Genomic DNA, 17581 nt, shown 5'->3' with positions numbered 1-17581 from the left:
GAACATAGAATCACAGGGCTGGAATCACAGGGCTGAGGGGTCCTAACGCCCTGCTCATTATACTATCCTGGTCAAATGGTTATCCAGTCTGTTTTTCAAAACCTCCAGTGATGGAGCCACCACAACTCCGGGAGGCAAGCTGTTGCATGTGACATATCTTGCTGAATGCAGCCAGCCCACTTTGCAGGGTAGCGATCAAGGATGTAAGAAACTTTATGTTTCGTATTACAGAATCGACAGAATACTGAGCACCAAGCAGAATACAAGGCATGGTGGATTACCTGTCTCTGGTGAGGTGATTAACAAGTAGTTGTCATGGTCATCATCAACATCATTGTTATTATTTCTTTCTGGCACTTCCATGCCATTTTCCAAATAAAAATATATAATCAAGGCAATCGAAAGAAGAAATAGTGACCAGCAGCAAAAGAGTAATATATAAAATATTCTGCATCAGTGGGCTAGAAGGGTTCTGAAATACAGCTATAGGAGTAAATCCTTAAATTCCTTCTGCAGACCTACCCTGCTCCCTGAATATCCTGTTCTTTCACAGCATATTCATGTTTAAATAGAAAGGAAAGGTCTCTATGGCAACCCATTTTAATCTGAGATTAAAAAGCACCTTTGAACAGAAAACACACACCCAGGAAACTAAGCACCTGACTCTCCCTCTTTCCTCTTCACAGGCTTTTCTTTTATCGAAAGTAAATTTTGTTTTAAAAATAGAAGAAGAAAAGGGATTAGATGAAAAGTGTAGATGGATCTGTCTGGAGAAACGCATTGAAAAATAGGAAAGAAAACATTTTGTGCTGTTTGATGTCATCTGTAGGCATGAAAAGGCTTAGATTTAGTGCCCAGGGAAGACTAAAAACATATGTTTATGCCTTCACAGGGGATGAAGACATAAGTGGAATATTCTGCTTTCTATGATAGGGGATATAGCTCTTTGCAGAACAAGAACCCAGTAATGCATTTCTTTTTGTACAGATAAATGGCATTCAAGAATTTGTCCCAAAATCTTTTTGTCAAACGTAATTTTTACTTATCTTTCATACTTATCTTTTCAATAATGGAGGGTTTTCTTCTTAGATCTGAATTTCTCTTCTGTACTCAATCCTTTGATCTTAATATGTAACTCCTCTGTATGGATCTCCCTTCTCCATTCTGTTTGGCCTCCTGTCTTTCATAAATAATCTGTCAGTGTTCCAACAAACATCCCTAACGGAATCAAAACTCCAAGGCAAAGCATTGATTTATTAGGCATATCATATTGGTACATCTGGGGAAAACCTGAAGGATCCGAGGTTTTCCCCACCCAAACCAAAACCCCAAAGTTCTTTCCCCCAGGTTATATCCTCCATCCTGGCTGGCTTTGGTCCACGCCTCTCCAACACCTGGTAGGACATCCTTGGCTCCCACGGGAAAGAATGTTGTTTTGGCTACACATTCCCAGCTATCTCTATCTCCCCCCTCCCCATGTTCCCACAGCTCCAGCCAGCCTTGCTGTGGCAGCTCTGAAGATGCTTCCAAAATGGCTTCAGCCCAAAATGGCTTCAGGACTGACATAATCATCCAGCCATATTTCCCTGAAGCTCCTGACTCTGACTCATTTTTCCCTGATTTCCAAGCCATGCTATGTCCCCCTGTCCATTATCTGTTATTTCTTTTGAATTCCTAGACCGTGTCTCTTTTTCTCTACTTTCTCCACTATCAAAAAAGGCAGAAGTGTCCTCTTGACTTCTGTCTTCTTCCAACTCAACATGCTTTTTCCCCATTTCTTGTTGACAATTAGACAATACCCAGAATCACTGATCTGCAATTACTTAATTACTATCTATTAGTAAATAATGAGGCTTTTCAATTCCAATTTTGTATTTTTTTCCCATTAAAGGAACATGAAGAAGCAAATGTCCTTCCAGCTCATACTAGTGCCTATGAGCCAATTTCAAGATGTGGTGACTTAGATATCATCTTTGATTACAAACCATCGAGCCAGAAATTGGTGGTGACTATTATCGAAGCTAAAGATATACCAGACAAGGACCGCAGTGGAGCAAGTACCTGGCAGGTACACACAGTCCTGATGCCCAGCAAGAAACAGCGTGGGAAGACAAGTGTCCAGAAAGGGCCCAACCCAACGTTCAAGGACAAAGTGACCTTCACTAAGTTGGCACCTGAAATGCTGAGCAGCTACGCTCTCCGGTTCCGCCTCTATTCTGTGCGCAAAATGATGAAGGAGAGAATGATGGGGGAGCAGTTGTTTTATCTTAGCCACCTCAACCAAGAGGGGGAAATGAAGACCACGCTGGTTCTGGAACCAAGGAGCAACTTATGTGTAAGTAGAATTAAATTGGGGACAAATTATTAAAGTTCTTATTGCATTTCCTTTCACTGGGATAAAAGAGGAGAGTTTACAGCCATGATGAATTGCATATTGTCTATAAACTGAATGGTCAAGATTGATCTATAAAATAATTCTCAAGAATTTGAATAAGAAATGCTATAAATAGTGAGGGTATGAAATCTAGTGCCCCCCACCCCCCGAATGTTTTAGACTTCCCTTCAAACATTTGAAATCCTAAAATCTAGTGGTATCAAAACCTGCAATAGTAAAATTGCATGCATAAACTGACCATACATACAGGTGAAACTCAAAAAATTAGAATATCGTGCAAAAGTTCATTTATTTCAGTAATGCAACTTAAAAGATGAAACTAATATATGAGATAGACTCATTACATGCAAAGCAAGATAGTTCAAGCCGTGATTTGGCATAATTGAAATGATTATGGCTTACAGCTCATGAAAACCCCAAATCCACAATCTCAGAAAATTAGAATATTGTGAAAAGGTTCAATATTCTAGGTTCAAAGTGTCCCACTCTAATCAGCTAATTAAGCCATAACACCTGCAAAGGGTTCCTGGGCCTTTAAATTGTCTCTCAGTTTGGTTCAGTAGGAATCACAATCATGGGAAAGACTGCTGACCTGACAGTTGTGCAGAAAACCATCATTGACACCCTCCATAAGGAGGGAAAGCCTCAAAAGGTAATTGCAAAAGAAGTTGGATGTTCCCAAAGTGCTGTATCAAAGCACATTAATAGAAAGTTATGTGGAAGGGAAAAGTGTGGAAGAAAAGGGTGCACAAGCAGCAGGGATGACTGCAGCCTGGAGAGGATTGTCAGGAAAAGGCTATTCAAAAGTGTTGGGGACTTTCACAAGGAGTGGAGTCAGTGCATCAAGAGCCACCACACACAGACGGATTCTGGACATGGGCTTCAAATGTTGTATTCCTCTTGTCAAGCCGCTCCTGAACAACAAACATCAGAAGTGTCTTACCTGGTCTAAAGAAAAACAGACCTGCCCTCTTTCCTGATGAGAGCAACTTTTGCATCTCATTTGGAAGCCAAGGACCCAGAGTCTGGAGGAAGAATGGAGAGGCACACACTGAAAGATGCTTGAAGTCCAGTGTGAAGTTTCCACAGTCTGTGTTGATTTGGGGAGCCATGTCATCTGCTGGTGTTGGTCCACTGTGTTTCATTAAGTCCAGGGTCAACGCAGCCATCTACCAGAAGATTTTGGAGCACTTCATGCTTCCTTCCACAGACGAGCTTTATGGGGATGCTGACTTCATTTTCCAGCAGGACTTGGCACCTGCCCACACTGCCAAAAGCACCAAAACCTGGTTCAATGACCATGGGATTACTGTGCTTGACTGGCCAGCAAACTCACCTGATCTGAACCCCATAGACAATCTATGGGTCATTGCCAAGAGAAAGATGAGAGACATGAGACCGAACAATGCAGAAGAGCTGAAGGCCGCTATTGAAGCATCTTGGTCTTCCATAACACCTCAGCAGTGCCACAGGCTGATAGCTTCCATGCCACGTCGCATTGAGGCAGTAATTGCTGCAAAAGGGGCCCAAACCAAGTACTTAGTACATATGCATGCTTATACTTTTCAGAGGTCCAATATTGTTCTATGTACAATCCTTGTTTTATTGATTGCATGTAATATTCTAATTTTCTGAGATTGTGGATTTGGGGTTTTCATGAGCTGTAAGCCATAATCATCTCAATTATGATAAATCACGGCTTGAACTATCTTGCTTTGCATGTAATGAGTCTATCTCATTTATTAGTTTCACCTTTTAAGTTGCATTACTGAAATAAATGAACTTTTGCACGCTATTCTAATTTTTTGAGTTTCACCTGTACAGGCTGGTATGAAGCCATGGGTGCATGCAAAGCCTTCATAGAAAAAAATGGGTATTGAGGAGAAGCTTGAACAAAGCAGGAATGAAATTGTGGTTCAGATATTTAGAGGCAATTATACATGAAGGCAGAAAGAAAGAAAAAAGCAGTATTTTCTAAGTGGAAATATCAAGATTACACCGTAGATATATTTGAATATAAAGGCAAAGAGGGAAAGTGAGGCAAGGAGAAGAAATATGGAATAGTGACAAAGAACTTGTACTGGAGCTGCAATGCAATAACCCGGGTAGTTTTCTATATTTTTAATTTTATCTGCCTGTTTTAGTGCAGAACTTTGTATAATACTTAAGAATTTTAATTTCTGATTAATACTTTTTGTTGTTGTTGGCTTTTTAAAAAATCTTTCTTCATCCACAGAGTGGAGGCTCCCAACTGAGTCTCTCGGCCATCTCTCACAGTGACAGTGCTTCTTCGACCCAGTCTCTCTCCCACGGAGGAATCCCAGAACTGCTGGTAGGACTATCCTACAATGCTACAACAGGCAGACTGTCGGTTGAGATGATCAAAGGCAGCCACTTCCGGAACCTTGCTATTAACAGACCACCAGGTATATAAATATATGACCACCTGGTCTCATGGATGTAGAACTTGGACTAACATTGCCTTGCTTCTTTGATATGAAAAAAGCACCGGCCTACAAAAACTGGGAGCGATTTTGAAAAAAGGGCCTAATCTTGGGCATGTGCATGTCCCATTTGTGAATATAAACAGGTCGTGTGTGTGTGTGTGTCTGAAAAATCTGAAATGTTTAATTAGAAATAGTGGGGAGAGAGGGAAGGGAGGGAGGGAGGGACACAACCTCTATTGTAAGCACAAGTGTTTTGGTTTTCCAGGACCTAGACATATACTGTATATTCTTCCAAACTACAAAAAACATCTTCTGCCATTTGGGCTTCTCTTTTGGCATTTCAGTACAGAATTTTTGAGTAATGTGATTTCACTCTGTAGTTTCCAGTTCGGTCATTCAGAGCTGCCTATGCTTCAGTAGAGTCAGGTTGGGTGTTTAGGGTACTTTTGGCATTTCTGAGTAATGAATTGCTTTAGCAGCTATAGAGCTAGACCATAATTGATTATTACATTAGACCAGGTAGGAATTTTCTAGCTCCTCAACTTGCCTGACTTCTTGGGCTAAAGGCTCCAGGACAGTTTTTTGTCCAATTTCCACTGGCTGAGAACTCTGAGAGTTGAGGTCCACACCTTTGAATTTGCTGAAGTTGAGAAACACTGGCCCAGGACCTCAGAAATCAGGCTATGGACTAGGATGGCCTTGGACTAAAAGCTGCTTTGGAGATGGTCAGCTAAAGGATGCAGAAGTTGGCATGGTTTATTTATTGGCTCACTAGGTTTTCAAGTATTTTGAAAGAATGCTTGATTTCTTGGAAATCTTTATTCAGCTTGCCAGGCACCTTTAAGCACACTCTGTTGCATTGGATCCAGAGACATATTATTTTTCTTCTCTCTCCCAGCTGTCTCTTCTGAATTGTTTTTTTTTTAAATTGATTAGACCAAGAGAAAGTGAAGACCAAGAATGCATCTCTATAAGGATTTTAAACACTTTTCTTCCCATTTTGCTTGGATTACTTGATTTTTTTTTCGTCTTCTACTTTTCCTAAGAAATACACTCAAATGTAGGAACAAGTTTCTTTTTCCTTAGTATAATTTCAGTCCCCCCCCCCCACTACTTAGTGTTGTTTCAGCTTGCATTTTTAATTATTTTGTTTCCCCTCAAAAGAATGTGTACAATAGTGCACAGTATAGGATTGGAATGAGATGATTTCCTGCATTGCTAATTAATGCTTTATGGAAAGGTACTGTGAAAACTCTTCCTTTAAAGAACGTAGACTTAACTGTGAAAAAAATAAACAGACAACAAAAAGGTGTGTACCTAACAGTGCACAAGACACTGATTAAGGCAAAAAAAAAAAAAAAATCTGCCAAGAGAGTGGGACAAAACCAACCCCTAGGCTTCACAGCGCTTCAAAAAGAAAAAAAAAACAGATTTCATAGGATAATTAGAGCCTTGCTTGCCTGTGATGATATCCCCAACTTATTATCTCTACCACACAAATGTAATAACAGTAATAATACAAAAGAGCAGATTTGTGCGGTGAAAAACACAAATCTGAAATGCTGGCTGGGACTCAGGGTGGCATTTCCTCTGAAAGAAACTGGATATAATTTAGCTGTAACCTTTGACTTCAAAAGGTATTATCAAACCTGTTCCACCTGGCAAAATCATCACAAGGTTGGAAGCGTAGGAGATTCAAATGAGTCAAACTTCCATTGCAGCAACTACTGTAGCTTGTCACAGTAAAGCCATCGTCTTCCAGGATGTGAACAATGGAAAGTTAAGCTAGTTTGAGTCATAGGAGATTGGCTTGCTGCCTTCCAAATTGAGTTCATTTTTTTTTTTTCTTATAATGGCAATAGTTCACATTTTTAGAAGTCAGAATAAAGCCTGCCTGCTGAGTAGATTTTTGGATTAGATGATGGCCTCTTCTTGAATATGTTGTAGCACTGCCATGGAATAGAGCCTATCTCAGGCCGGCTTTGTGTTTAATTACTTGTCTGGTTGCCATAGGCTAGAATTGGCAAATGTACTTTGCTGGTTGAGAAGGATGTTCTCTTAGTTGGCTCAGAGAAGGAAGGCAATTTCTTCTTACAAATTTGCTAGGAGACCAGTGGCCTAAATTTCCATGGTTGTCACAGGAAAGGCAGCCCAAATGGAAATACCAGGATAAATACTGGTGCAGGACTTAACAAAGACGATCAACCTGTTATATTCCCACATGCTGTCAAGGGTGAATCCTAAGCCTCAGGGTCTGGTCTACATTTGATACATTTTCTAGGACTTATAGTGAGAAGATTTGCTGGAATTTTGTTGCCCACCACTTGATGTATTCTAGATGTGTCCAGTTTGATAAATACTGAGAATATATCAGAATGAATAAAGTTGTGGTGGACAGACAGCTGTATTTTGTTTTTAGGCAAGGTTTCCTGGTGGAGCATGGAAAACAAGGACCAACGCCTTGTCTCAAGTACTGAGATAGTCATATAGATTTAACAACACTTAGCGGCCCAGCCCTGCAAAGCAAATTCATTTTCCTCAGTGCATCACATAAAACTGTTTTATTTCCTATGTTTAGCTTCTGTTCTGTTTGCTTTCTGCTGGAGCGTGTGATGTTCTGAGGAGCTGACTGAGTCAACAGTATGAGGGCCAAAGTTCTTGTGTTCGCTAAGCAAGCAGTGGGTGTTCCACTGAGCCCTAGCTGAAGATTTCTGCTCCATTCCCAGTGAGGAAGATCAACCTCCATCATTTGGTTTCCCTTCATGTTCATCATGGCAAGTCCCATCATGGCAATCCTATTTCTTTAAATTGGAATTTCCAGCCAGGGAGAATCTGATTCCCTCCCACCGGGAATGGATAAGTTACTCCTGCACAGAATAGATTTTATAGAGTTGTCCCAAAAGTACTTTTTCCAAAAGGCAACGGTCTTTCTCGTTGTTGTTTTCTTTGAAAAAGTTTCGCTTCTCATCCAAGAAGCTTCTTTAGTTCTAAATGACTGGAGGGGACATTCTGTCAAGTTGAGCAATACGTTCTTTTTGGTTAAATTGCCCACTGGAAAGTAGAAGAGGTTTTTTTTTAGGTCAGGCTCACCTTTGGCTCACTGGGACTAACCAGTGGTGGGATTCAAATTTGTTTACTACCGGTTCTGTGGGCGTGGCTTGGTGGGCGTGGCAGGGGAAGGATACTGTAAAATCTCCAGTCAGAGGTGGTATTTGCCAGTTCTCTGAACTATTCAAAATTTCCACCAGAACTGGTCAGAACCTGCTGAATACCACTTCTGGGACTAATCCTCTTTTGTGTTATGGTGCTTCTGGAATGTTCTCCAGGAGAAACTCATTTGGTGCTACCATTTAGGGGCTAGTGAAACATCTTCCTTTTTTTTAATTTCTGTTGTATCAACTTTTCTCCTTTTCTTAAAGTGAAAGCACCCCCTTTGCCAGTTTTTCCTACAATAACAGTCCTGTCAAATGAAAGTTGTGCTGAGAAAGGAGAATAAGTGACATACAATGAGCTTCCATGGCTGATGGTGGACTTGACCTGTCCCCCCCCACCCCCAGTCTTTAACCAATATACTATACTGGCCTTTACAGAGTGGAAAATTTATCTGCTGTATTTCTACCTTTGGGTTTATTTTCAGCAATTTAATACCATCCTTCAGGAGAAGCCTCCAGAAAATGGTTCATGTGTGCCAAGCATGATTAAAAATAATATTTGACGTCTTTTGTATGATATGTGTATGTGCTTGCCTAGGGTGTTCAGTTCTGAAAATTGAAAAGTAGTGTAGAAAGTCAGCACCCACCCTAGAAGAATGAAATATTTTGATGAATATTTTAAAAAACAGATTATTATATTTCCCAAAGGGAGAAATGGAGAAACATGTTCTTGGAGGCAGAAAGCAGCCCCCACCTTTTTTTAATAGCCCACATCAGATATCAGCACTTAAGCGATAAAGAGCTTATTGAAAGAGGACAATTATCTAGATAGCTCTATTCATAAGCAAATAGCCATCACCCAAAATCCAACACAGGAAAAAGCCATTAAGCCACAATAGGAATTGCCCAACACCCTTTCAGAACACAAGCCCCTTCATTGCATCTTTAGCAGTTTTCCTAACCAAGCACCAAAAAAAAAAACCCTACGATGACAATTTTTGGGTGATTTATCACGGGTGCTATGAGGAGTTGCTCAAAGAGGCTGGTGACCATGCATATCTAACAGACTACAAGTGATTGACCTAGCTTTTGCATTTAGGACATCCTGTCTGGTAATTTATTACACAAACAATACATTGTAATCCTGAATATATATTAAATTCTCCCCCCACCCTTAAATGGCTTCATTTCTTTCTTACGCAATATATACACAGAGCTATGTATGCATATATACCTTAAAGTACAGATAAAAACACATGGGAAAGCACATGGTCCTTGTATGGCATAGATTAGTGATGGATAATCTTTTTGTCGTCGTGTGCCAAAAGTACACACGTGCCTACACCCATAATTTGGTGGGATTCAATTTTCTTAAAACCGGTTCTGTGGGTGTGGCTTAGTTGGTGGGCATGGCTTGGTCATGTTATTGGCTGGGTGTGGCTAACTTAATATCAATCACATCGAGGCACACATCTCCTCGTCTGGCCTCTCATGACTGTGGGGATGCTGCAACAGTTGTAAGTGTGAAAAACAGTCATAAGTCACTTTTTTCAGTGCCATTGTAACTTTGAATGGTCACTCCACACAAGCAAAGTACCAGCAAAGGAGGGAAAAAAACTCCAGAGAAGTTCCTGAGACAGGAAGTCTAGTCCTGCCAAGAATGTAATAAGGGTTAACGGAGAGGCAGTTTCTGTAAGCAACACCAGAATGTTTCCTTCCTGCCTTTCTTACAGGATTAGGCCAGTAATTTCTTCTAACAACCAGTTCTCCAAACTGCTTAGAATATTAACAACCGGTTCTAGCGAATAGGTGCGAACTGGTAGAATCCCACCCCTGCCCATAATGCAATGCACACATGACCCCCCTGCACTCCCCCACCCCTGTGTATGTGCATGGGACCCCCCCACGCTCCCCCGCACATGCACACACATCTCCCGCATGCTCCCACATGCGCGGCAGATACCTGAAAATCAACTGGCTGGTGGGAGGCGTGTGAGCATGCGCAGTGGAACTGAGCTGGGGCGATGACTTGCATGCCCACAGAGATGGTTCTGCGTGCCACTTCTGGCATGCATGCCATAGGTTCGCCATCACGGGCATAGCTGCACACAATAAGTAATGAGAGAAGACGAAACTCTTTGAAGAGAAGCAGGATGCCCTTGATTTTCAAGTGTGCCTATCTGTTCGTACCTGAAATGAAATTTCATGCCTTATCTTCAGCAGAGTACAATACTAAAAAAAAAAAAAAAAAAAAAAGACCCCACCTATAAAGAAAAAGAGCCCTATGGTGTCATGAAAAGCCTACAGGCTGCATTTTGCAGAGGACATCCTAGGATAAGCTTGTAAGAACATTGCTGCATATTCCTAAACATTAACGTTTGATTTATTTGCTTTTTGTATGATGCCATGATTTCAATCAGCTAAAGCAATATGCTTTAGGCAAATGGGTGGCTTCTCTGAGTGATATATTAGAAAGAAAAACAAGCAAGCATTTTTTTTTCTTTGAATAAACAGCAGGGTGACTTTGGGCCAATCACACACTATCCATCCAACCCACCTCAGGGTTGTTGCTGTGGGGAAAATAGGAGGAGGAAAATGGGTGTTTGTCACCTTGAGTTATTTGTGAAAAGAATCAAGACGGGATAGAAATAAATAAATGAACTTTAACCACTTTAATGTTGCCTGCAGATAGTTATGGGAAACTCTGCCTTCTGAACTCTGTCGGTCAAGAAATGTCTCGTTGCAAGACATCTGTTCGACGAGGACAGCCAAACCCTATCTACAAAGAGACGTTTATCTTCCAAGTTGCCTTGTTCCAGCTCTCAGACGTCACCCTGATGATCTCCATTTACAATCGCCGCAGTATAAAGCGCAAAGAGATGATTGGCTGGATTTCTATGGGTCAGAACAGTAGTGGAGAAGAAGAGTTAAGTCATTGGCAGGAGATGAAGGAATCTAAAACACAGCAAGTGTGTAGGTGGCACATGCTCCTGGAGTCTTAATGGAAACCTTTCCAACAGGTGCAGAGCATCTGTCTTCCCAGCATTTGACATATAAAGGACTATATCATCGGTTTATGTTATAACTGGACTTCTGATGCTCTTTACTAATGGAATTATTCTGTTTGGTTATTGCCCTTTTATTTTTAGTTATAGGAAATTGCTTGAAGTCACAGGTGGGAAAATTGGGTTAAAACTTTATGCTCTCCGTTCACCCGTCAAGAATTGAGATTGAGTGTTCAATATCATCCCGGTATCTACAGCGGTAATGAGATTTGCTCTTGGTCATGTCGCTGTAGAGAGCCAAATTTGGTTGGGTGAGCTATGTGCCTTTGTTGTGAGGAAAGGCTGCAAAAAATGATCGTGAAGTAGTGAGTGATCATGAAAATGGTATACAGTGGTACCTCGGTACTCATCGTTAATTGGTTCTGGGTGGCACAATGAGTATGAAAAATGATGACTACCAAACAGATGTTTCCCATAAAGAATAACGTAAATAAATGTAATGCATTCCCAAACCAAAGACAGTGCACGTTTTAAGGCAATATGTAAAAAGACAGAGTTGTATATCATTACTTTACATAAGAAATAAATCTAAAAATAATCAGATGAAATAAAATAAAAACTTTCACTTTACCTGTACTGATGACAGGGGGTGAGGGGAAAGCTCAAAAATACACAAAATGACCACAGAACTTAAGATAACACTGCAAAGGGATGTGCACAGGACAAGAGCTACCGCATAATTAATGCATCACCCTTTGCTTCGCCTGGAAAGGGTAGCAAGTCATGAGGCAACTGACACCAACAAGTTCTAGCTTGTGCATTGAGTACCAAACAAATGATGAGTACCAGGACAAAATATTCTCATTAAAATGCGTTGAGTACCAAATTCGATCAGTTTCAAAGCAGTTGAGTACCAAGGTTCCACTGTATTTGGACGGTTTTGTGGTATGGTTTCTGGCCTAACCCACATTTTTATCCCAGAATCATTCACTTAAAAGAGTATTTGGCTCAGCCCTAAATTCTCTGACTGCAATAAATGAGATGAATTTTGATCCCTGACAAATAGTTACTTAAAATTTGCTCTTTATAAACAGAGACTTCCAAAAGGCTTTGTTTGAACCATGTGCACATAGATCCAGATTACACCAGATACGTGTTATTAATGCAACTTAATCATAAAATGACATTGAACTTGGAGTGTTCAGTGTCCTGCATTTACTGTATTTGTTTTTTCCCACCCAGAAAGATAGCTATATTTCAACCTGGCTACTGTGATTTCTATCCAGTGGTGGGATTCAAATTTTTTTTTTCACTACCGATTCTGTGAGCGTGGCTTGCTGGGCGTGGCAGGGGAAGGATACTGTAAAATCTCCATTCCCTCCCCACTACCTGGGGAAAGGTGACTGCAAAATTCCCATTCCCTCCCCACTCCACTAACCTGCTTTCCAGCTCCGTTCTCCTGTGCAGGGCAACAAAAAAGACCCAGCCGATCAACTGGGACTTGGGAGGCAGAGAATAGATGGGAGCAGGGCCAGTCAGAGGTAGTATTTGCCAGTTCTCCGGACTACTCACAATTTCTGCTTCCAGTTCTCCAGAACTGGTCAGAACCTGCTGAATACCCACCTCTGCTTCTACCGTTCCATGACAGCAAGGAAATAATATGTGGATATGGGCTCCATCTATTCCTTTTGATATATAATGTTCTTTTCTCTTAGGAGCAGCCAAACACTTGTGCTTTATATTAGGTTCTCCATAGGCATGCATGTATTATTACTGTTATTACCGTGGAAGCCATGGATCCCCTTAGCAGTTCTAGCTCCATGAGTGCTAAAAAAATGAAATCAAGAGACTGGATGCCTGCATTATTGATGGCGGCTTTCTTGAATCTGGTGCCATCCGAATGTGAAGATGTGTGATTGGGAAAAGGTGATTTTAGGAAAGTCTACAGCTTCAGGGATTCTTTGGAAAGACGATAGACAGTGGTAAAAAAAATAAATAAAACCACCTTCCCTTGTTAGGAGACCCTGGAATGTGCTCAGATACCTTTTGAACAGTGTTCTCTCGTGATAATGGACTTCTCTGAAAGACTACATGGGAGCCTCTGCAGCATGCAAAAACAAAAAACAAAAAAAACCCCACAAGTTTTGAGAAACACACTATTTTAAATAACTTGTAAATAAACTTCAAAACTATCTTAGAAATGGGCCAGAGAGTATATTTATAAAATGATGCTGGTGATGGGGACTTCCTTATTTAAAACCTGGCCACCATGGGGGACAAAACTTGTTACAGAACAATAATTCACCATAATCATCCCATCCTGCTGGAGACCATTTGGGATCCTGCTCATTTTATCTTTCTCTTTTGGGGGATCCGCTTGGCACATCTGCTGCTGCAGGGGTTTTGCAGCTGCTTATTGTTTCTATATTATAAAGAAGCTTAAAGGGCCTGTTTGAATCTCAAAGGCATTCTAGAAAATAAAAATTATAGTTGGAGGCTGGTACTTGGTTTTATAGCATATCTTTCAGAGGTGGTATTCGGTAGGTTCTGACCAGTTCTGGAGAACTGGTAGCGGAAAGTTTGAGTAGTTTGGAGAACCGGCAAACGCCACCTCTGGCTGGCCCCACCCCCATCTATTCTCTGCCTCCCAAGTACCAGCTGATTGGATGGGTCTTCTTTTATTGCCCTGCACAGGAGAACAAAGCTGGAAAGCAGGTTAGTGGGGTGGGGAGGGAATGGGGATTTTACAGTATCCTTCCCCTGCCACGCCCACCAAGCCACACCCACTGGTAGTAAAAAAATTTAAATCCCACCATTGATATCTTTGTTATATTTTCCTGATACTTTTATTTCAATATATTTTATATTGTTTCTATGTTTTAAATTAAATAGTCGTTCTTAAATGTGAATGTAAAAAGTCCAATGGGACAGGGAGCCTGGGAGATACCAAGGAAAGTGAAGTATCTGTGAGTACTTCACCTTTAGGCACCGTGTTGAGAATAACCAAAATAGGCTGTTGGCTGGATATAAAGCCTTTCTGTCCAAGCTCCAAGTTCTCTTCCAAAGATCTGGAGATTGAATTCAGGATCTTCCACATGGAAAGAATATACAGTATACTGCAACTCAGTGATGGCCTTCTAGAAGAATGTCTCTTTTAAGCTTTTGCGCAAACAATTTACAAAGAGATACATCATTAGCTGGTTTCTCTAACAAGAACAAAAATTGAAACAGGTTGATTGAAACACTGCATATCAATGTATGAGAACAGAGAAATCCCTTTCAAAAGGCCATTATACTTTGAATTATACTTTTGTTATCTAAAATTTAGAATGCTTCTTTACTTCAGAATTATTCTTTTCCTTTTATGGAAACGTGTAGAGTTTTTATTGGCTGAAGCTCAAAAAAATCAATTACTTCTGAAATAAGAGAAATCAAGTTTCCTTGGTAATGCAGATGAGATCAAGAGTCTAGTACTACATGCTGCTCATCTATTTTTCCTTTTAAAAATCTGTTTCTTCAATGGAGAGAAAAAATAGCTTGCTACCATTTCCAGAGCAGGAGTCAAAGAGGACATCTCACCAATATGTCTCCCTTTTCAAGCCGCATGCCAAAAATTTATAGGTTGCATTTTTTTCTCCTTCTGGAAATTACCAAGGGCCCATAAGCTTTGAGTAATCTGTGATGCATTCTGTTAACTAGGAAATAATAATGTTTCCCAAAGCAGCAAAGAATTCATCTTTTAACAACAGCAGATACAGCGTGTTAAGGCAGCTTTTCTTTCCCTGCATTGTTCAAAAGGTTGCATGAGAAGATTCCTGTTTGGCATCCATCTCACAGAAATAGCTTGTGCAATCCATCTCTGAGGACCTCCTATTTTAACTGCCTGCCCAGTTCCACTAGGGAGAGTGCCAAAGCCAGTGGATGAAGGGGGCTTCTGTTGAAACACATTATGAAGCCCTGCTAATTTCCAATGCCAAAAGCCCACCTCTTCATTCAGTGATGGATCTGTGTAAACGTCTGCAATGAGATCCTTCAAATACATCCCTCAATAATTTTGCCATACACGTGGATCTATAATTCTTGAGGCCATACATGATGGCTATGTATCACACTAATTGAATTCAGCTATAGTGAGCTGTAGAAAAGCCAACCAACTGAGATTTATAAACCATCATTTATGGCTTTAGGGTGAACCCAGCCAATTATGACCTAAGAAACCGTGGACAAACACAGTGTTTGAATGTAGCCAGTGAAATGACTTGGGTTTGGAGCTGCCTAGGAAGTAAAACTCAGGCCAGGAACAGAAATTACATTTCATTTCTAGGAAGAAACTGGGACTTAATAATGGTACTTGTAAGTCTTTTTTTAAAAAAAATTAGGAAAGCATCTGTTGAGGGAGAGGGGTTCAAAAGGAGCAAGATGATGATTTTGGCAACGCATTGGAAGTCTCGCCCTGTTTATACTTGCATTGACATTAGCAGACATCTACAAAACAGGTATGATTTGCATTAGGACATCTGACTTGCTCTTTTGCTTTTTTTTTTTGACCCACAGAAAGATGCTGCTGGATGCAGAAGAAAGTAAATTGCATGAAGGTAGGGCAGAGGTGGAAAATTTGGAAGAAATTGCCAGGCAGTTGAGCTAAAAGCAAGCACAGGGGGAAAAATACACGCTTAAATTGCATGGAATCACCTGACTTTGGCTAATATCAGAAAACAAGCAGGATTGATTCCAATTACTACGTGTAAGAGAACACCCCAGGGCTGTAGGTCAAACTTTAAAAAAAAAAATTTAAAAAAAAAAATCTAGGAAGAAGGGGTTGGCAAACTGATTTTGTTTTTTTGCCCAAAATGCTGATTCCTCTCACAAAGTGTCTTCAGTCTCAATTTAAGCACTGTAGGGATTAAAAGGGATGAATATTTTTTTTATGCTTCCACTCAGTTGGATAAGCTCTCAAGACTTGAAGGTTTTTCAAATGAGTTTTGAGCAAAAAAAAGGTAGGCAGAGACAGCAAACCATGTAGGTCTTAGGAGATTTCCAGAATTGCAACCTATATTAAACATAGCTCTTTGAGCTTAGTTCTGAGACTGCATACTACCTACAGTGAATAGCAGAAAAATAGTTAATGGTCTTCTCAGAGAGAACCAGCATGCCGTCTTGTCATGCTATTCTTCCTCTAGAGAAAAAATTGCCAAGCAATTGTCTCAGTCCTCCTTACAGGTAGTCCTTGACTTACAACAATTCGTTTAGGGAATGTTCAAAGTTACAACGACACTGAAAAATGTGACTTATGACTGCTTTTCCTAATTATAACCTTTGCAACATCCCCGTGATGGAGGTGATCAAAATTCAGACACTTGGCAACTGGTTCATATTTATGACCTTTGCTGTGTCCCAAGGTCATATAATCACTTTCTGCGATCTTCTGACAAGCAGAGTCAATGGGGAAATCCAATTCACTTAACAACCAGGTTACTAACTTATCAACTGCAGTGATTCACTTAACAACTGTGGCAAGAAAAGTCATAAAATGGGGTAGAACTTGCTTAACAAATGTCTTACTTAACAACAGAAATGTTGGGCTCAATTGCAGTTATAAGTCAAGGACTACCTGTATTTTGTGTGGTTCCAAGGAACTGTCATGTTTGGTTCCCAAAAAGGAGATCTTATAATCTAAAGAGTAAGAGACTTTGTTCTGCTAGAATCTTTTAATACAGAAAACGTGACCACACCAAAATGAGAGATTGAGCTCATCTTTGTGCCTAAATCCTGCAGTTCCTTATAAACCCCTTTGCTGCTGCTTAGAGCAGCAGTTCTTTACATGCTTACTTAGGGGTAAGTCCCAATTTTTTCAACTCTTTACCATCTGCTCCTGAGAACACCTGCATAAGATTTGCCATAAATCTACTTCTGCCATTGGGGAAGGTCTGAATAGAGACGTTCTTTAGGTTATCAGAATTCATGTCGGTGCCAAAAGGCATTACATTTCACACTGTTTTCAACAGCAAATATATAGAATATTTTGAAAACAAATCTCCCCCCAAATACTGGATGTTCTTTCTATATATACGCTATGAAGAATACAACGGTATATTGAAGGTTGAAGTATGTAAAATAAATATTGGATCCCAATCATGCAAGTCTACATATGGTGCCCGCTCAATTCAGATAGAGTTAGAGTAAGGGGACATTGAATGCTCACAAAGGCTGTTGCTCAAATATCCTTCCTGTTTCTGTGGAGTCCTGTGCAGAGTGGTCTAAGTAGATCATATATGGATTCAACCTCTTCTCATTCAAGAGTTTTAAAAGACTTGTTAAAGCACAGTAGAGCTGAGCAGTGGATTGGTAAGAATAGAAGTCTCAGTTATTAAAAGATCATTTCTTTAGGATTAAAAAAGCACAGTTTATAGGCAATATCTACATTAAAAAAAAACAAAAAACAAAATGTACTTGTGTTCTGCATAAATGTTACATTACTTTTTATTGATGAAAACTAAATGTACATTTGATGTTTTTTGAATTTTTTGCTTTGTGAAAGATGTATCTAAATGTGCAATATTAAACTTACAACATTTCTGTTAA

General features: G+C 40.2%; 1 protein-coding gene across 12 annotated transcripts in view; it reads left to right on the top strand.

Annotated features, from left to right (window-relative positions):
- The window catches only part of SYT16 (synaptotagmin 16), a 105182-nt gene extending 87601 nt beyond the window's left edge, over window positions 1-17581 (top strand). For all 12 annotated transcript variants that reach the window (XM_087952315.1, XM_087952313.1, XM_087952317.1 and 9 more), the window contains 3 exons: window positions 1892-2335; window positions 4632-4821; window positions 10683-17581. In XM_087952315.1, coding sequence (XP_087808441.1) covers window positions 1892-2335; window positions 4632-4821; window positions 10683-10996 — 948 coding nt within the window. In that variant the 3' untranslated portion in view covers window positions 10997-17581. The remainder of the gene's footprint in view (window positions 1-1891; window positions 2336-4631; window positions 4822-10682) is intronic.

This window comes from Notechis scutatus, chromosome 1 (assembly GCF_049901735.1).
Source record: "Notechis scutatus isolate UNSWTSFEM ecotype Mainland chromosome 1, rNotScu1.2, whole genome shotgun sequence".
NCBI classification, from domain to species: domain Eukaryota; kingdom Metazoa; phylum Chordata; class Lepidosauria; order Squamata; family Elapidae; genus Notechis; species Notechis scutatus.
The sequence above is the reverse complement of the archived record's forward strand: the minus strand, read 5'-3'. Positions and strand labels throughout refer to the sequence as shown.